At 39.4% G+C, this 21,088-nt stretch overlaps 1 protein-coding gene across 1 annotated transcript in view; it reads right to left on the reverse strand.

The window, feature by feature from the left end:
• Positions 1-510: 510 nt before the first annotated feature.
• BRD10 (bromodomain containing 10) overlaps positions 511-21,088 on the reverse strand; it is a 52,060-nt gene continuing 31,482 nt past the window's right edge. The window contains exons 6-8 of the mRNA XM_064402963.1: positions 17,075-17,190; positions 10,531-10,718; positions 511-8,345 (exon numbers count right to left, since the gene is read on the reverse strand). Coding sequence (XP_064259033.1) covers positions 4,738-8,345; positions 10,531-10,718; positions 17,075-17,190 — 3,912 coding nt within the window. The 3' untranslated portion in view covers positions 511-4,737. The remainder of the gene's footprint in view (positions 8,346-10,530; positions 10,719-17,074; positions 17,191-21,088) is intronic.

Below are 21,088 nucleotides of genomic sequence, written 5' to 3' on the forward strand. Positions count from 1 at the left end.
CTGGATGCCCATCTGTATAAAATGACCATATACAGATTTTATCTTGTATCCTATGTACAAAAACAATGAGATTTAAAAAGGATCATGTAGAAAATCATTACAGCAGTTTGTCCTTTTACGTCTTCAAGAGACATAAAACCAAGCAAAAATAGGAACAGAGTGCCAGACTTTCAGTGGTTTTAATAACCTGGTTTAAAGATCATGTCTTTACAGCTAAAATATTCTGTAAGTGGTACAGATTTATTGGATGAATTAAGTTGACACTGATGTCAAGTTGGTTTACAATTCATATTTCTATGAAAAAGTTAGTACAAGGCTAAATAATAGTCAGAAACCAACCCACAAAAAACACTGAAATAATTATTATAAAAGAAAAATCATCTACACACTGCTGAATAGCTCATACGATCTTTAGAACAAGCACTCTTCTGACACCACATCTCAAAGTTATAATAAAATTGAAAAGGTATACACAGGAATGACAGCAACTGATTACTTCCATGAAAGAAATAATTGAATTAATGATTTCTCTTTATTCTAGAAAAGAGACAACCAACATGGCAAAGGTCTACATAAGCCATATGGAAAAATAGCAAAGAGCAAAGGCTTTTTGTATCTTACAATATAAATATTTGCATCAAATGAAACTAGCAGGTGCCAGGTTTAAAAACCAGAAAGGAGATTTATTTACAAACTCTTTACCGCTGGATGCTGTGAATGGTAATAGTCTTTTTACATACTTCCATGAATTCTTGAAAGGATTGGTGTATCTCATCAAGAGAAATACATTGAAAGCTATGAAATTTAAAAAAGAAAATCACAGCTGTGTGAGGAATACTCTGGCTCACAGATAAGTGGATACTAAAAGTGTATTCAGACCTGGTTTTTTGGTCTTTTGGAATGCTACTGTTGAGTGCTTCAAGAGACTAGGTGATGCTAGGATCCATGGCCATCATAATAGGATAGTTGGATCTTAAGTCTGATACAGCATTATTAATCTTATATTTCTTATTATTTTGAGTCAGTGAACGCATTTGAGGTGCAGCTTACAGACAGCAGTCTGCAAGAGTTAAGTTTTTGTGAGCACCTCTGGCCATGGTCAGAGGCCTTAAAGGAAACACTCCTTAAACATTACAACATTCATGCTTCAATAAAAATTATTAATTTACTTTAAAATTAATTTGGGCTACTAAAGTTCTGCACTACCACAAAGTATAAGCAAAACCAACTATGAACCACACACACTGTGGCAGCTATGAATGCCCTACAAATCCTAGCTTTTAGTAATTTTCTCACCTACTCCCATGCGACATACTAGTTTCTGTTCACTCACCAGGAGAATTTTTGCTTCCCTTTTCACATTAAACCCTTTGCTATGTCACACAGTGAAATCAGCACAGATCTGACATGGCAGAAACACTTGGTTTGAATAGGTACTTCTATGACCCCTAAATATCATGTCAAATATCATTGCTTCCAGGGTGGCAGAATCCCTATGAAAAAATGGCAGCACACACATGGGGGTTTGAAAAGTGAAGCAATATTAATGTAATTTTCTACTCATAGCAAAGCAAAATCATATGCAGAACATGTCCATTCAGGAAAATAAAAGGATGTCATTTAGAATATTCAAAGTCATTAGTAAACCTAGAATTTTGCATGTAATGTAGTGTGTGAATATTGTATATAGTATCAGAGGGTGTCCAAAAGCAAGGCATTTTACAAGCTCTGAAATGCTGAACATGTTTTCTTAAAAGGCTGATTTATATATCTATGTTTATATGTTTCATTAAATGTCTTTTTAACTTCAAGTCGAGATGCAGGCAGTTCTGCTTTTTCATTGTGTCTGTGAATATAATCTACTTTTTTACAGCTCTTTTTGTGCTGGTAACACTATTCATCTGGTGGAGTGCAAAAGGTACATAGCAAATCGTCAATAGGTAATTAGGTTCATTTGAAAAAAAGCCATGTCTCCGACTGACATTCATACTATCAGAGAAGAGTATTGAGAACAGGAATTTTATTCACAAAAATTACTAAAATTTGGTTTTACATAATGAATGTTGCAAGCCCATTACATAATAGTCTCAAGTCTTTCTCCAGTAGGATTTGGAATGTGAACATGTGTCTGAGAATAAAAATCCATGAAAACTGTAATCAAACTTACCAAACTTTTCATGTAAAGTTTATGTCTGACAAATTATAAAATATTTATGAAAATCATAAAATATTGCCATATTAATTCAGAGAATTTCTTGGAAATCATTCAAGCAAGTTACTTGAGTCCTGAGTTCCTAAATTCAGCTTTTCTAACTTTTCTCTTTATTAGAATTATAGCATAAATCTTTGTATTACATTAGCACACAGAAAAATGCCATGCAAGAATTTTATCTCCATCAAGAACAACTTCAATACTAGAACCTAGTCTTGAGCTTTCCAAACAATGTAGACAACTCACTCTACAGTAAACATAAATTAGAACAAAGGAAAAAACAATCATTGCAAGAAAAGAGAAAAATCCAAAAAAGTGAGTCCCAAGGTTCAACCAGTGAAACAGAAACAAAATGAGTTGCTGGTACATATGGGTTTTGGTATGTAAAATGTCCATGAAGAAACTGCCATTCTCTGCCATCTCCCTCTGCTAGAAAAGTCACCTGCAGCTGTAAAATGCAGTCAGACTTAAAAATCTTAGTACTGTAAACTCTACAAGGGCATGCAGACATCCTTAGTACTGGTGTCTTCAAAATCAATCACAAAACACCTTCCATGAGAAGTAGGAAAATCATAGCAGGTAGCTTTTTCTGAATTTAAACAAACCTTTCATTCTGAAACTGACAGCTTCCATCTTTCCCAGCCCTGAGGTAAGATGGAGATTTCTGATCCAGAAAGATGAAATTCCCCAATGAAATTCTTTTAATTAGTGCAAAAGGAAAGGTCCCTATGGAAGGTGCAAGCCTTTGTTCCCCACAGTTTCCCAGAACTTCAGCTAAATAGCTATCCAGGTCACTTTTCAGAACAATTTAAAGAGCAGCTGACAGAGACAGTAAGATGTGGTCCTGTTCTTCAACTCAACATCTGAACTGCAAAACTGTGTACAGCAAAAGGGGAAGGGAAGTAGAAAATTCAACAGGATGAAAAAAAAGGTTGAAGCTTCATTTTTTATGAAACTCAGTCTACAAACACTGCTAAATACAGATATGTAAGCTTTTATCCCCTTTGTCAAAGCTATTTAAAAGGCAACTATCATTCATAAACTCTTCTGAAATCCTCCCTTCTAATTTCTAAAAAAAACCCAAACCAACAAACTCCACAAAAAATCCAACACGTACAAAGACAACAATTCTAAAACCACCATCTTCTATAAGATGGGCACCATTTCTCTATATGCAAAATCACAAAAGATATAAAAAACTTATCTCCATGAGCACTACAGCAGGCAGCTGTGAACTCAGCAGATCTGCAGAAAATAACCCAAAGTTTTTATCAGATCAAATGCTGAAACTAAGCCAATAAATACTGAATATACTGTATAAAAAGGGAAGGTTTATGCAATATGTAAATTATCCCCATTCAAAGTACTAATAAAGCTTCTTTTAATCTTTTGTGATGTTTTAGTACTTTCCTTCCAGATAGACCATTTATAACCTAAAGAAAACATACAGAGCTAGAAAGCATGACCAGTGAAAAAAATGGGTAGTTGTTATGGCTAGATGGAAATTTAGTGAGTGACCTTGTTACAGTTACCAGATAATATGGAAATACATACAAGGGTGTAAAACAGAGAACAATGAATTGTTCAACAGATCATTGAGCTTTAAGACAAAGCATGGCAGTCTTTAAGAGCAATCAGTGTGACTTAGACTGGTGTATAGGAAGCCATGTGTAGCCTTACCATTTCACTGCAGTTATTTAGGCAACATAATCAAACATCCATATTAAGAATGGATGAAGTATGAGTTATCCTGCCCTATATCATGAGGAACAATAAGGAGGCCTTCCTTCCAAATCCTGTCACATCACGTGAAATGTAAAATCAGAGAACAGAAGAGATTAAATAATTTCATTTTACCATACACCAAAAGAAAGATATGTATGTATGTATTCTCCCATGGTGTAACAGATATACATATTTTTAACTACTGCCAACACAAAGCAGTACAGCAACTTGATTTATTACATGCAGATTCTTCTGCATTGTTGCTAAACAGTACACTGGTCCAAAGTTACTAAAATACTTAAAAAACTATACATTATGTAAACAAAACATAAATAAGACAGCATAGTTCTTTGTACATATTATTTAGTACAGGTTTTTAGGAGCTCAGGAATATGTACAGTTCTATACTGTAGATTGCATTTTTACAATGCTTTTTTTTTTAAAGAAACAAGTCAAAATTTAATTTAACAAATAAAAAGGAGATATATACTGTCATAAACACACTGGCAAACAGTCTGTAGTGTAAGATGGAACATGTGCAAATGGTGAGAGTCCTCCAAATTGTTAAATGAATTAATTGGTCATCTCTAAGCCTTTTACTAGAGAACTTTCTGAAAACTTCTGACAAACTAAAATTTTTCTTTCTCCACATCCCCACAGGTAAACACGTAAGAACTGTAACCTTGTTAATACTGAGTAAATCAATTGCTTAAAACATTGCAAGAAATTATTCAATAGTTAACAACTTCCAAAGTTTGAAGAATGCCCCAGAATTTCAAAGTGGCTCATTTGCAGTAAATTCAGGGTGCAGCTTTGTCAGGTTTATCAAGGCAAGATGACTGAGATGCAGGGAAGACTGCAGTAGCACTTCTGCTTGTGGAACTAACAACAGGAAGCAGTGATGAAGACAGGGAAGGAACTTTGGGTGCTGAAGTATTTAGAGAATTCAGTATGGCTCCCTCTGGACTGACCAACAGTTTTTTGATAGAACCATCTAGCTGAAACACTGATGCGTTGCTTGGTAAATGAGAGCTTGGAGGATGAACAGCAGAAACAGAAGATGTAGCTACATTAATGGGAGACTTTGTCACTGAAGATACAGACAGAGTTACTGCAGACAGTGAAGTACATGAGCTAGCTGGAGTACTAAATATCTGGGGTGTTGCATGTACGATGGGTAAAGCATCTGCAGCTCCAAAAGAGTTCACAATTTTTGTAGAGCTTTTCAAAGGATGTTTTGGTACTTGCCAACTTAATGAATGACTTGGTGCTAGGATGATTTTTGAGGTTATTGGATTAACAGCTGGTACACCTTGAGGCTCTTGACCATGGTTAATTGTTAAAGGAGTCTGTTTTGCATTACCGGAGAGAAGAAGAACATGGCTGCCTGCTCCAAGGCCTTGTAGTGGAACAACAAAACGAATACCATTAATCATTATATGAGTTCCAGGTGCCAAAGGCATACAAGTGTTAATGACTATTTTTTGTAGAGTGGAAGGTTCATTCAATGGAATTCCTCCTGTTTTGCTTGTTACAGGGGGTGAAGCTTCAGACATCTGAATGGCAGAAGCACAAGCATAATCATGATTTTGTTTCTCATATGTACTGGGAGGCACCTGCTGGCATTGTAGGGTGGAAAGAGTGGGAAAACTAATTACTTCACCTGTATTTGGTGATGGAGGGGGCAGCACATTCTGAGGTTTGTGAATACATGCATGACTTGACACAGCAGCTGAAATTCCTGGTGACTGAAACTGAACCAGTGTAGGCAACTGTCTTTTTGGTACTGGAAGAGGACCTGGAACTGCTGCCAACTGAGGAACTGTATGTAACACCTTGTGAGGGGTGGCTGCAGGTCCAGGCAAGCTAATGACTGGAAATTGCAGAGCAGATGTGAAGTTCTGTGGAGATACTGTTGGCTGTGTTGAAATCAGCACAGATGAAGCAAGATGTCCTGTCTTCACAGTTGATATACCCACAGTATTTCCAATAGTTGATGTACAAAGTTGATTACCCAGAACTGGCCTTATTCTTGAGGGATCATTGCCACCAATCAAGACAGTAGGTTGCACCCCAGAGGAAGTTCCACTTGATGTTACTGAAACAGATTCAATTTGTGCATTTGCTGTTGTCATTGTAAAGGCATTTTCAGCTTTTGTTGCAACATCTACAGTTTCATTAGCTGACACAGCAAAACTTGGAACAGGAACCACAGTACTACTTGCCAAGGATGGGGCCAAGGCTGATCTCTTCTTGTCTTCTCCTTTAGAAATGCCAGAGTGCAATATATTAACTGGTACAGCCTCCTGTGCATTGCCTTTAGTATTTACAATGGTCTGACCTATATTTAGTCCAATTTTCACATCTTTTACTTGAGCAATAGTTGGTGATGAGTTTATTCTTATTGGTGCTCCTAGTGTAGATGGGATCAAAACCAACTGTGGTTGCTCTGTGGCATTAACAAAGGTTTTGGTCAGGGAAGAAGGAAGGTTCTGTTTCAATGATTCTGCAACTAGATTGGTAGTTGATGGGCCATTGGCAATTTGTGTGTTAATGAAAACCAGCTTCTGAGCATTAACAGCAGTGGATGCTGGACAGGGTATAATATTGACCCCTGATGCCCCAGGGGGAGACAAAATTGGTGGATTTGTGATTAATGTAAATTTCTGGACTGGAGTACCACTGATTAACTCTCCATTTGTTGCAGAATTTGACTCAGATTGTGTAAAAGATTTTGTTTTCACTTTAGTATCCCCTTGATGCTGCACAGAAGAATTTGGAGTTTTGACAATATTACTTTGTCCAAAGCTAGTCACACTAATAAGGCTGTTTGGAGCTGCTGACACCAAATTGCTAGCTAATGGAATGGAGGATAAAGAAGAAGACACATGGCAGGAGTCCTCTCTTACTCCACACAAAGAGTCCCAAACAGCTGGCTGCTGTAGTGTCAATTTGGTATTTTTCTCCATTGCCTGGGTAAAATCAGCAGAGGAAGCTGGAATGTTAACAAAAGTTGTTGAGGGGGCAAACCCAGAAGGAGATGATTGTTCAACATGTGGGAGACCAGATGTGGCTGCTGCTACAAATGGAAGACTAGAGCATGATACTGCTGTGGTTTTTGGCACAAGAAAGGCCTGAAGTTGAGATGCACAAGTAAAATCTGAACTAGGACATAAACTACTAGATGAAATCTGGTCTGGGTTCGTTTGTACTTTAACAATTCCAGTGTTTCCACCTCGTGTTGTGACCAGGATAGATTGTGATTCTCTTACACACACTGTCTTTAGCTCTTGCTTAGTTTCAAGGGAGTCAGTTTGCTGCTGTGATGCTAAACTGTGAGAGGCAGAAGGAGTGTTTGTAGATGCACTTAATGCTGTTGGTGTCAAGGATTGGCTAGCTGTGGAAAGAGTAGGTGAAGCCAAACACACAGGCAATGTAGTAGTCAAAACTGTAGTCTTGAATTTGTCACTTTCACTTTGGCTTACCTTAATTATTGATAAATTATCTGCTGAAGTTACACTAGACAATGGTTGTGTAGTGTTCACGGGACCAGTCACTTGTGATGAGTGGGTAGTATTCTTATTAAAAAATGTAGTGGGTGACTGCATGTCATTTGCAGGGCTTGTCACCAGAACAGGTGTTAAAGAAACACTGACGTTTGGCATTTTTGGTAAAGATGTACAGTGCATCTCAAATGACTTTTCTTGTAGTGACTGAATATCCTTGGACACAATTTTTTCCTCCTTCTGCTGAAGAAGAAAATTCTTAGGTAAAATAAGAACTTGTTGCATGACTTTTTCTCCATTTTTAGGGTCAATCATAGCTTGCATTTGAATTTTCACTGAGCTGTTGGGAACATCTATTGGTACGCAGTGGCCATTTGGCATTTTGTATATCATTTGTAAAGGAGTCTTTGAACTGGCCTGGCAGGGCAATGCTGGTTTGATCAGAGATGATTCCAAAGCTGGTAAAACTGACTTTTCCGAAGTAGATACGTTCATGCCTGCAGGAGGCAACAGTTGATTTGTTAAGGTCACTTTGTTCCCAGTATTCTTGGCAAGCAAGGCCTGGATAGGTTTGGTCCCTTTCAGAAAGTTTGATACTGATGTTGCAGGATCTGTCAAGGAAAGCAACTCTAGAGTTGACCCTTCAAATTGTTTCAGCTCAGTCAAGCAACTATCCAACTGCAGGCTACTTTCTGAACTCTGGACCACAGCCTCATTAGTGCTCAGTTTAACTTTCTTCCTTGGAGAAAGTTCATTAGTGCTTTGATCCAGACAACTATTTTGCTTGAACTGTCGTTTAATGCATTTAGGCAGTGTCTTCTGTATCTCTTTAGAAGCTGATTCTTTTTTCAGAATTCTGTTTTTTCCTGCAGGTAAATTCATCTCTAATAGTTTCATTTCATCTGCAAGGACATTAAAACAGAAACTGTGTTTTACATGTTTGCAACTGATACCCCTATAAAACAGTTTTACAGCATCTCACTAAAGGCAATACACTAGTTTGCAACAGTAAAGTTATGTGGAAGGAAATGTCTGATTTTTTAAAGGCATTTAAAAAATGCCTTTGCATTTTGTATAGCAAAGGTTCAAGGACCTTTGCTATACAAAAAGGGGGTAATAAGGAAAGGAGGAAGTAATAAACAAGAACACACATGAACAGAAACCTGACCAGCAATGGGGGACAGTGAGGAAAACCAAGCCTGGTCAGTTAGATTAATTGAATACAGTATGTGAAAGCTTGAAAATATATATTTCGGCAAGGTTATCTTGAGGGCGAAAAAGGGAAAAGCCAGGAAAAAAATATACAGAGACACAAATCCAACCAAACCAAAATGGAGACAATGTCAAGAAACAACTTCACCAACCACACCAATGAATGGGCTATTAGGAAACTGTAGAGGCCTCTTGCAGGAAGATAATTTTCTGAACCTCATGAAATTATAAAACAGGGGAGATCCTGGAGACGGAGCCAGGATGGGTAAGGGAATTGGTACAGCTGTACAACCCATATAAGCAATGTGTACAGGTAAGGGGAGCTGCAAGGACAGCTGCAAGAGATTACAGCCTGTGGACCTAGTGCCAGCTGCTGGGGGGTGAGTGTCTGTATCCTCCCCAAATCCAGTGAGTGTGTATTCACTGATAAACTTCAAACTAGACTAGCTGGTGAGTAGGAGGGCCTAACAGGTGGATGTGTGAGTGGGGGATGCCTGTGCGACAAAGATGTGAATGATGTGTTTCATACTGAGCATCAAGCTGGACTAGCCAGTGAGCAGGGGATGCAGGAAGTGGTAAGAGGGCTGAGGAGGGCCAGGTGGACAGAAGGGCCATGTGTTGAGGTTTTCATTGTATGGGGCTGCAGGGGGTCCTCTCTGAGGAGAGAGGCCAGGAACTGCCTTGTGCCAGACACAGCTGGCTCCAAAACAAATCCACTGAAGAACATGGCGGAGTCTGTCAGTCAAGCTGGTGATGTCTCATGGACAATGCTTTGCAGAAGCATGTGACAGAATGGACTGAGGAAAAAACGTAGAAACACAATTCTCTAGACACCAAGGTCAGCAAAGAAGGAGTGGTAAGAGATGCCCCAGGTACAGGAATGGATTCCCCTGTAACCCAGTAAGACCCCTAACCTGCTCCCATGGAGAACCATGCTGCAACAGGTATGTACAATGCAGATGCTTGAGGACCCCCTTCTACTGCAGGTGAGTAGAATGCCTTGAAGGAAGCTGCAGCCCATGAAGAGCCCACACTGAAGCAGCTTCCTGACAAGAACTGCGGCAAATGGGAGATCCACACTAGTATAGTCTTATGCTGAAAAACTCTAGCCTATGGAGAGGACCCACAATGGTGCAGTTTGCAAAGCCCTGAATTCCTTAGGGGGGACCTCACACTGGAGCAGGGATGAAGAAGGAGCAGAAGGGACTGTTACGAACTGACCTCAATCCCCAGATTCCATCCTTCCTATGATATTTGACAAAGTATGAGGTGGAAGAATTGGGAATGAAGATAAGCCTTGGAAGAAGGTGGATAAGTGAAAGGGAGGGGTTTAGGTTTCGTATTTGTTTCTCACTATTCTACTCTGTTCTTAATTGACAACAAATTAAATTAATTCTCTTGAAGTGAGTCTATTTTGACTGTGACAGCAACTGGTGAGTGATCTCCCTTATCTCTATCTTGTCTGTTAAGCTTTTCCCTATTGTTTTCTCTCCCTAGCCTCTTAAGAAAGGGGGAGTGACAGCGGTAGGGCAGGCATCTGGCAGCCAGCCAAGGTCAGAGTAAATTCCCACATAAAAGTAAATTCCATTCCCGCCATAAAAGTAAATTCCACACAGATCTACTATGTTATCACAGATATAGTTAAGCACAAAAAATGGCAAACACTTCAATAAAGCATAATTTTCATCTTGGTCATATTTGCCCTCTTTAAGTCTACATCTGACAGATATGCACCATAAGCCATTTTCATATTATCAGTGGTAGAGTTAAGGTAAAAAGTAGGACTCAAAGTCACATGGAAAAATTAGGTTCCCAAATGAACTCGATTCAGCTCCTGAATCAAGTTCAAGCTACTCAATTCCAGTAAATGCTTACCATTGTCAGAGAGATCTTTTTTGGGAACTTCTATATGTTCTGCAGACTCTGATGATTTACCGCATACTACCGCAAAAGATTCTTTGCCAGAATCAACTTCACTTTCATCATTACTCCACAATTCTCTGGAAAATTTATCATGGTCTGGATGTCTTTTAAAGTCATCATAGTCCTTCTTCAATCTAGACCTTAAAAATAACAAAACTAACTTTACTAAAAAAAACACACTTTGAAACATTTTTATTTGTATTTGCTGCCAAACAAAAAGTTGGTGTAGATTGCCGGTGCCCTCCAAATAATTACAGTGTAGCCCTGTCTGCAAGTCTCCAAAATCAGAAAATGTGAAATGAGAGCAATGTCCCTTTACCAAAGCTGAATTCTATTTCATTAAGTCCTCTAACAATAGCCAAAAGATTTAGTCAAATGACTATCACTGCTTTACTGCATCCATTTGCCTTTCCCTCCTTCATCTTTCATGTGACAAATATACCTGTATGGACTTGAGTGTTAACTGTAAAGTTTGAAGGCAACCCCAAAGGTTGGTCCCTTTACCAAAGCTGAATTCTATTTCATTAAGTCCTCTAACAATAGCAAAAAGATTTAGTCAAATGACTATCACTGCTTTACTGCATCCATTTGCCTTTCCCTCCTTCATCTTTCATGTGACAAATATACCTGTATGGACTTGAGTGTTAACTGTAAAGTTTGAAGGCAACCCCAAGGAAAGAATTAAGTAAATATAGTTTTTCTTAAAGACATCATGCCTCTGGCTCAGCTATGAGACTGCAACGTAACTTTCTCCTTAAGAACGCTTTCTTATCTCTAGCCCATTAGAACAGCTGTTGCTATCAGTTCCATAGGTTCACACTCCACTAAAGAATGTACGTATGACAGAAATACATAGGTACCTCACTCACTTGAACACCATTTATAAACACATCCACTTACCTTGATAATGCTAACCTGTACATGTTTTCATTGTCTCTTCTTCTAAACCATTGTTTACATAGGATGTAGTGGCTATTTTAGTGTACAAATACATTGAACTTCAGGACTCAGCTGGTGCTAACCAACACAATGCCCAGAAGGATTATTTAGGAAATGAATAAATAGATTATAGCAATTAACACCTTGTGTGGAATAGAATCTAGACTATTCTGGACCTAACCCTTTTGACAGTAACAGTAAGATCTTAAATTTACTCACTGTTCTGCATTAGTATAACAGTTTGCACTGAATGCAGCAATGAGATGTAGAGGGAGGAGCCATGAATGATGTCACAGCTGGTAGGGCATGAGCCTCACCAGTCAGCAAGCTATTCCACTCCCCCTGAATGTGGCCACAAGGCAGGCAGGCCTAGGGATAGTAATGGCCTCAAACAAGAGCCCAGATCCACAAGCAAGTTCCTGGTGCTGAGGCAGGTTTGAGATCAAACTGGAAAGTCAATTCAAAGTTTAAGATCAGGATCAGGTGCAGTGATGGCTGCCAGGATCAGGACCCAGCTGAGTGATTTCTGGACAGCTCCAGTGATGCAGGTAGTGGGCAGTCCAGATGAGTAGGATCCACAGCCAGGAACAGTAACTGCTGGAGTAGAGCTGGAAACTGGCACACCCCCAGCAGAGACTGAAGACTGCAGAATGACCTGAAATGGGATCCTGGGCCCATGGACAGGTGGCATAGATAGAGAGCCAGGTGGGGGTTCTAAGGGTCAGTGAAATCTAGTAATTTACTCCCAGCTTTGACACTCTCACTGAGAGCAGACATTGAAGCTTGTATGAAGATGTAGGATGGACAATACTTCAACTCTGTCATCAGGATTTTGAGCTTGAAGTCTAGGTGTGGAACAACTATAGGAGCACACTAGGGAACTACTACTGTTTGTGGATGTAATTTCCTTTTTCCTTTGAGGACCTTCTGCTGAAAGAGCAGTGAACAATTGTAATCAGTGGGCACAAGTAACTTTTTCTTTTAAACCTTGCTGCTATTCAAATACAATTCAACATTAACTCTGTCATAATCTTGAAAAGACCAGAAGACCTTTCAGAAGGGAAAGAAAAGGATTTTTATCATAAAGTTTGCTCCTACTAGTTAAAGACAATTACGGAGGAAGGAAGGAAAAGTCCAGACTCTTATTCAATACTGTGGCATATGGAGGAAGAAGTGTTGCCCAGCCCTTCACAGCTTCGAAATCAAACACTATAATTCAACTAGTAGATGTTAGTACCTCGCCGAGACACCCTGTAGACAGAACAGCTGCAGTGAGACTTATGGGGGATCTGATGTTTACACCATTGTAGCAAATTTTGCTCAACTGCTTTTTCCCTCCTACATGACACCTTTCTTCACCACCGTCACTGGTGCTACACAACTGCCTAGCAGCTGCATAATGAATCAGACCAAGACAGTGACCTAGAATCCCCCATCCATCTTTCTTTTCTCCCCCTGATTTGTAAACATCATTCTTCAGATGCACCTGGTCCCTGATATGCTATGTGTATGTCCGAACATTTATGTCACGGAAATACTCAGGCTTTTCTCATTGAATAAACTAGGGTTACAGACTAAAACATTCATACTAAAAACATGAGTTGAATTCAGTTAATTTCCGAAGTTATCTTGTACTCCAAGTGCATGCTTCTCTAGCTACCAGCACTCACGTACATAAGATCTCAACTACTCTGTTTCAGACTAAAATTTACTCCTATCAATCACAGCTCATATATAGCACTTAACACACTTTGTATGACTGCTCTGTGTTCTATAACCACATTGATGCAACACTGGCAACAAACAGAAGATGGAAGCCACTGTGCTCCTAGAAAGTTATGATCTTTTTGCCATTACTGAAACTTGATGGGATGTGACTGGAGTGTGACTATTGATGGCTATTGATGGCTACAGGCTCTCTAGAAGAGACAGGTGAGGAAAGTGAGAGGCAGAGGGGTTGCCCTCTACATCAGGAGGTGGACTGAGTGTGAAGAGCTGTCTCTCAAGACCAGCCACAAGCATGTCAAAAGCCTGTGGGTGAGGATCAGGGACCAAAGCAACAAAGGGAACCTTGTGGATGGTTTTAAGTACAGACCCCTAATCAAAGGCACCCTATTGATGAAGCCTTCTTGCTCCAGCTACAGGAGGCATCATGCTCACAGGCTCTTGTCCTGCTGGGACTCCAACCATCCCAAAATCTGCCAGGAAGCAGCATAGTAAGCTGCAGGCAAGCCAGGAGACTCTTGGAAAGCATGAAGGATACCTTCTGGAGCAAAGGAACAGACAGCAGCCCTACCAGAGGGGATACAATCCTGGATCTGATGGGCATCAGTGCAAGTGGGCTGATCTTGAACGTCAGGGTTGGAGGAAGTCTGGGCTGCAGTGATCACACATTGCTGGGGGAGTTCGCAGTCCTGAGGGGTATGGGCAGGCAATGAACTAAGTTAGGCCCCTGAACTTTGGGAAAGCAGACTTCCAGCTCTTCAAGGAGATAGCCAGTGAGATCCACTGGAAGACTTCCCTCAGGGACAAGGGAGTGGAACAGAGCTGGCAGATCTTTAGGGAAATCTTCCACCAAGGGCAAGAGCTGGCAATCCCCAGGATTGGGGCAAGAAATTGCAAGGAAGGAGCAAGGAATTGGGCAAGGAAGGCAAGGCAACAGCAGGGCTGAGTAGGGAACTGCTGGTCAGACTGAAGGGAAAGAAGGAAATAGACAGGCCATTGAAGCTGGGATTGGTGGCCCAGAAAGAGCTTGAAGAGACCTTGAAGAGATCAAGTTTGGTTGTGCAGGGTCAGGGTGAGGAAGTCCAAAGCAAAACTGGAACTGATCTTGGCAAAGAACACAGAAAGGGCTTCTACAGGCACATTAACCACAAAAGGAAGGCCAAAGAAGGTGACCTCCTCCGATAAATAAGGGTGGAAACTGGTAACAATGAATGAGGAGAAGGCTGAGGCAATATCGCTTTGCTTCAGTCTTCAAGGGCAACATTTCTTCCCATATCTTCTGACAGGATGGACAGCAGGATAGGGATTGGGAGAATAAAGTCCCTCCCACTCTTAAGTAAAGATCGTGAAGTACGTGAATGTACTGAAGAGAGGGAATTGGCTGATGTATTTGCAAAGCCACTCTCCATATTTGAAAAAATCTTGGCAGTCAGGTGAAGTCCCAGGTGGCAAGAAAAAGTAAAACATTGTACACATCTTAAAAAAAGGTTGAAAGGAGGACCCTGGGAGCTATTGACCTGTCAGCCTTACCTCTAGTGAGGAAGATCACAGAACAGACCCTTCTAGAACCTGTGCTAAGGCACAGGGAGGTGATTTGGTACAGCCAGTATAGCTGCACCAAGGGCAAGTCCTGCCTGACAAATTTAGTGTTCTCCTAGGATGGACTGGGTTCATCAGTGGACAAGGGAATGGCTACAGTTGTCATTTATCTGGATTTCTGTACAGCCTTTGACATGGTCCCCTACAAGATCCTTGTCTCTTAAATTGGAGAGATTGGGATTTGATAAGCGGACTGTTAGTGGATAAGAAATTGGTTGGATGGTGGCATCCAGAGCGTAGTGGTCAATGGACATCAGTGACAAATGTTGTCCCTCAGAGGTCCATACTCAGACCAGAGTTATTTAGTATCATCACTAGTGACATAGACAGAGGGACTGAGGGCCCTCTCAGCAAATCTGCAGATCCACCAAGCTGAGTGGTGTAACTGACATACTTAGAGGATGGGAAGCCACCCAGAGGGACCTGGGCAAGCCTGAAAAATGGGTCCATGGGAAAATGTCATGTGTTTTATTTAACAAGGCCAAGTGCAAGGTGCTGCATCCAGAGCAGGGTGGGCAGCAGGGCCAGGGAGGGGATTCTTCCCCTCTGCTCTGCTCTGCTGAGACCCCACCTGCAGGGCTGCAGCAGCTCTAGGGTCCCAGCACAGGAAGGACATGGACCTGTTGGAGTGAGTCCAGAGGAGGCCACCAAGCCGATCAGAGGGATGGAGCACCTCACCAGTGCAGAAAGACTGAGAGAGATTGGTCAGCCTGGAAAAGAGGCAGCTTTGGGGAAACCTAATTGCAGCCTTCTAGTATGTGAAGGAAGCCTTCAGAAAAGGAAGGGAGAGAGACTTGTTCAAGAACTTATAGTGAGAAGAGGGGCAATGGCTTCAAATTCAAAGAGAGTAGGTTTGGATTAGAAATTGGGAAGAAATTCTGAATGGTGAGGCACTGGAACATGTTGTCCAGAAAAGTTGTTGAAGCCTCATCCCTGGAAGGCCAGATTAGTTGGGGTTTTGTGGAACTTCATTTACAAAAGGTACCCTCACCCAGGGGGATTGGAACTGGATGACGTTTAAGGTCCCTTCTAGTCCAAACCATTCTATGATTCTGTAATTTGACAGACAAGAATACTGAACACCAAACATTCCACAAAAGAATTTACAAAAAGGGTATAATGGTAAACTTCACATACTGCAAAACTAAATTCTTACTGACAGTAATACTATTTGCCATGTCTCCAGAAGGATTCTAAATTGTGAAAGACAGGAAGAAATTAACAGTTAGACAAAATGAACAGAAAATAGAAGAGAAAGGAATAGGAAAAACCCAAAACTTGTATTTGGGTCCATTATTGAAAATAAAATATTTAACAATATCCCAAATTTCCAATAAGAATTTTAATTCATAGAAGATATTCACAAAATGAGCTACTGAAGAACCAATGTAATATCTCTGGTGTTAGGTTTTTGTGTTTTTTTAAACATAACACCTTTTACACTTTCCAGCATAAACTCTGCATCACCATACAGCGTAACTTGCTTCCTTCACAGTCAACATTTAAGAAGCCTCTTTTCCTATCCTTTGTCACAGAGTTCATGCCTCTAATCATTCCTTGCTTTTTAATTGTCTACATGACAAAACTAAGGTACAATTATAGCAACAGCTGTATGGTTAAGAGGTAAGAATGGCACCGAGCTTCAAGACAGTATCTAATCTCTCCATGATTTATAATCAAAGTAGTACCTTCACTGCTACTAGTACTTGCACTTTACTAGATTTAAACCTGTCACTACTTCACTCATATTCCTCTGACATACTTCTTTCCAGATGCATTTCTGATTTACTGCGTTACAACAACCTCAAAACAATGCTTCAAGAATTGCTCTGTGGAGAATTCATTAATAGTTAATTTAGGTAGTCAGAGTATTCTAAGAAGCCCAATATAAGTTCTCTAGAGAAAGGTTTTCAGCATTTCTTAACCAAATAAGCAGAAACATAAATCCTAGCTGTCTTTCAATATACTATTGATCAGCATGCTTAAGGATTCTAGAGTGTTTTAGAGGAAAAAAAACACTACCGGGTTAAGCTCAAATTTTTTTGGAGACAGTAAATCTGGAATATAAGAAACTTCTTCCAACTAAAATATTGCCAGGCCTCACTCTTCTCCTCAAAGTATTTTAATTTTATTTATTTAAGAAGCTAACTTATTGATCAGTATTTAGAAGGTTGAATTGGTTCTGTTTTTCATCCCACGCACCACTGTTGAAAAAAAAAGAGCAGGTAATTACCTGTTTCTTTGAAATGCTTTAATTAGCTTTGGTTCCCATGGTAACAGTTCATTAAGCAGTCGTAACAACGTACCATGCAATTCCTTTACTGCTTGCTTCCGGTGGAACCATCTTCCCTGAAAACATAAATTCCATTTATTTATCATTGCATTACACCTAAATTTTGTTATATTGTACTAGTACTACAATAATACTGGTATATGGATATAGCATATGAGGAAAACAACTGGAAGAAAAGATTAGAAACTTCCAGAGTTATATCTACCCTTCCAGAGTTACATCTATCTAGGACATTATTACTTTTATTTTAATACTACAGAGCGATAATGTCCTAGTTGGAAAAGTAATACTGCAAGGATGCTCACTTTTTACAGAACAAAATTAAAATTGAAACAGGATTCTACAAATACACCATGTGCTTAAAATTACTTAAATGAGTAATTAACATGGGTAGTAATCCACTCAGTTCAGGGAAATCAACCATCAAGATTTTCAAAGATAAAAATCCCAACGTTTTTCTGTTAGATTTTATTTAAAGTTCTAGAAAAAAGCTTTTTTTAAAAGAGAAGTTTAGCAAATTTGCTCTATGAAGCAACAGACTATTCATCAAAGCCCAATTTTCCAACACAAAATCCTTTAAGCTTTTAATTCAAACATATAAATAAAAGTTTTATTTTTCAAAACTGATATATGTAATCTTATATTCATGTTTTCATAAATCTAGAAAGTCTGAATAAGGAGAGAAGACATTGGGAAATGACAACCATGCTGGCCATGGTGCTGCAGAACACACCTCTTAACACTCACCCATACCCCTTATACATATTTCTTCCCAAAACTTTATTCTGTAGTTCATTGCATAAAAGACTGAACAATGCATATATATGTAACTGTTATAAAAGAGACGTGGCATAGTACTGCCACTCTACTAACTCTGTGCATTTTGTATAAATGAAGATTTTAGCTCTTGGCTGCTCACAGAAGATGTAAAACAATAAAGATACTATAGTTCTGCAAGAAAAAGAAGCAAGACTTGAGAACTTACTTATTTCACATATATATTTAGCTTTTGATAGTGAACATATCCTTCACAGCTTGTGGTCTAGCATACCAAGAAAGGCAAGACAGGAAAATCTGGATAAAGCTTGTCACAGCTGCCTTTCAGCAGTCTACAAAGCATGATCTTCCTAAGGCCTTTGGACAATTTCTCTCTACAATTTCAGGAGATCTCTCCAATGTACAGCAAGATCACTCAGCTTGCATGCTTGTTTGAAGACCAGGTATCTATTTTTTTAATGGATAATCATTTACATGTTACATAACATAACAAACAGTTATCTTCACTCTTCAATTACAATGGCAAAGATTTTGTAGGATCATTATGCAACATTACTACATAATGACCAGTGTTGAACACACAGCCAGCCAGTAAACTGAATTATAATTTCCTTCACTTGTGGCCAGTCACATGCATAAAACCTGTCACTAATCACTACAATAAAAAACAGACCTTGTGCATACTGTAGTCTACCAGAACATTTGGTATCATCTCTTAAAGTCAGCAATCAACAGAATTAATTGTTAACATACAAAAGAAGATTGCATGCACAGATTTGTTTTTTTTGTAAGGTAAACAAAACATTTTTCAGAATGTTTTAAAATAATGTATTTATATACTACAGAGCATTAGTGCATTGTCTCAAAACAAAAATCAAATAGCAAAAATAAACAATGCTACTATTATAGTGAAATAGAAATGCAGAAATACTGTACATGCAGTTGATATAGCAAAGCAAATGTGTGAAAATGTAACATTAAAAAGATATGAAAAATCACTGCAAAGTAAAAACCCCAAGAAATTATTAATTTCTGAGCCTAATTTGCTTTAAATAAGGCTAAGATCTTGCCTTAAGCAGGAGAAAAAGAATATTTATGAGAAGGATAAGTATCAGTTGATCACTAAATAAATTTGAAGCAATAACTGATAGGCAGCCAGCACATGCACAATGTTTAATCAAGAACAGACTTCAACACTTTACTGACTTCATTAATACTTCACAGAAAAACAAATATATTACTTTTCTCTCTGCTTACAAAAACAAACAACATCAGCCAATTCCTGTCCCCTAATTCTACAGGATTAGCAGCTCTAGTTGGAGACCCGTCTCTAGTTGTGTCCCCAAGGGTTCACTACTGGTTCAGTATGGTTTAACTTGTTTATCAGTGACTTGGATGAAGGGGAAGATGCCTCCTCAGTGAGTTCACCAATGACACAAAGCTGTGAGCAGTGGCCAATACCCCAGAGAGCTGTGCTATCCTTCAGAATGACCTCAACAGGGTGGAGAAACAGGCAAAGAGGAACGATATTTCCAAGTAATTTCATTGTTTAAAAAACAGAGATTAATTATTTCCCTTTGTCCCAATTACTTATTTTTCTTAGTGAGGTTTTAGAATTGACAATAAACCTGTTAATGGACGCATGAACAAATTTTAGTCATGAGAAGATTTTTTTTTTCCTCAGAAGTAGTCACGACAGCAGAGTATGGACAAAGAAGGCTGGAATAAAAAAAAAAAAAACAAAACCCTTCTCTTTTAAATTATTGTGGTTTAGTTGACTTTCTGTGCAAACACATAAATGCTAGATGTTATTATACCTTAAATATTAAACAGTAAAAAGGACATTAAAAACATTTATATAATCTTAAGATCCATCACAACAAAATTTAACATTTCTTTTTGTGTGCAATTTGATTCTCTAACACAGTCCTGTGTTTGTCTTTTATTCAGAGGGGAAAGGTAAACCAATAACTGATAAAGCTATGACTTAACTCCCTATTACATAGCTGCCCACTAATTTCTATAGATAATACACTTGTTTTCACAAATATGTGTGTTCTAAATTCTCAAATATACCAAATTATATATTATGAGAGTTTAGCTACAAACTGAGGCTTAGGAGGTTCAGGCTGGACCTCCAAAGGCATGTTCATCAGAAACATACAGCACTTGTTCCCTGGGAAAAGACGCCAACCCCCACCTGGCTACACACTCCTTTCAGGCATCTGCGGTCCCTCCTGAGCCTCCTTTTCTTCAGGCTCAACACCCCCAGCTCCCTCAACTGCTTCTTATAAGATTTATGTTTCAGACATTTCACCAGCTCCACTGCCTTCTGTGGTCTCACTTCAGCACCAAAATGTCCTTCTTGTAGTGAGAGGCCCAGAACTGAACACAGAACTTGAGGTGCGCCATTGGCCTTCTTGGCCACCTGGGCCCTGCTGGCTCATGTTCAGCTGCTGTCAGCAGCACCCCCAGCTCCTTTTCCTGTGGCAGCTTTGCAGCCACTCTGCCCCAGCCTGTGCCACTGCCTGGGGTTGCTGTGACCCCAGGGCAGGAGCCAGCACTGGCCTTGTTGAACCTCACACCCCTGGCCTTGGCCCATGGATCCAGCCTGTCCAGATCCCTCTGCAGAGCCTTCCTGATCTCCAGCAGATCAGCACTCCCATCCAGCTTTGTGCTGTTTGTGAGCTGACTGAGGGTGTCCTTGATCCCTTTGTCCAGATCATGAGAATGATATTAAATAGAATTTAGCCACCATCTTCTTCCAATTACTGACAAACAAGACACTATTTTTTTTTTTCTGGAAACAAAATATAAGGTATTAACACAGGAAAATAACAGAAGAATAAAAGGACTAGACAGAGAAGTACAAAATGTGACTTTAGGCTATGCCAAGTTACAAGTAAATTTCAAAAATGCAAACACAATAACAATACATTTTACAAATGGGCTGAATGTTTCCGTTTAAATGCAGAGAGACATTCAACGCATTCAACTGAAAACTTACCTTTTAAAATAAGGTTTCTGACATCCAGAGCAGCCAGGAAATGCTGACTCCACTCTCTGTGATTGATGTCCCAACATACACTACTCTGGCATACTTATAATGGAACCCCAAAGCAGACTGGAGCCAGGATATTGATACATGGGGTAAGGACTGAATTTTTATATGAGTTT

This window comes from Passer domesticus, chromosome Z (genome assembly GCF_036417665.1).
Source record: "Passer domesticus isolate bPasDom1 chromosome Z, bPasDom1.hap1, whole genome shotgun sequence".
NCBI classification, from domain to species: Eukaryota; Metazoa; Chordata; class Aves; order Passeriformes; family Passeridae; genus Passer; species Passer domesticus.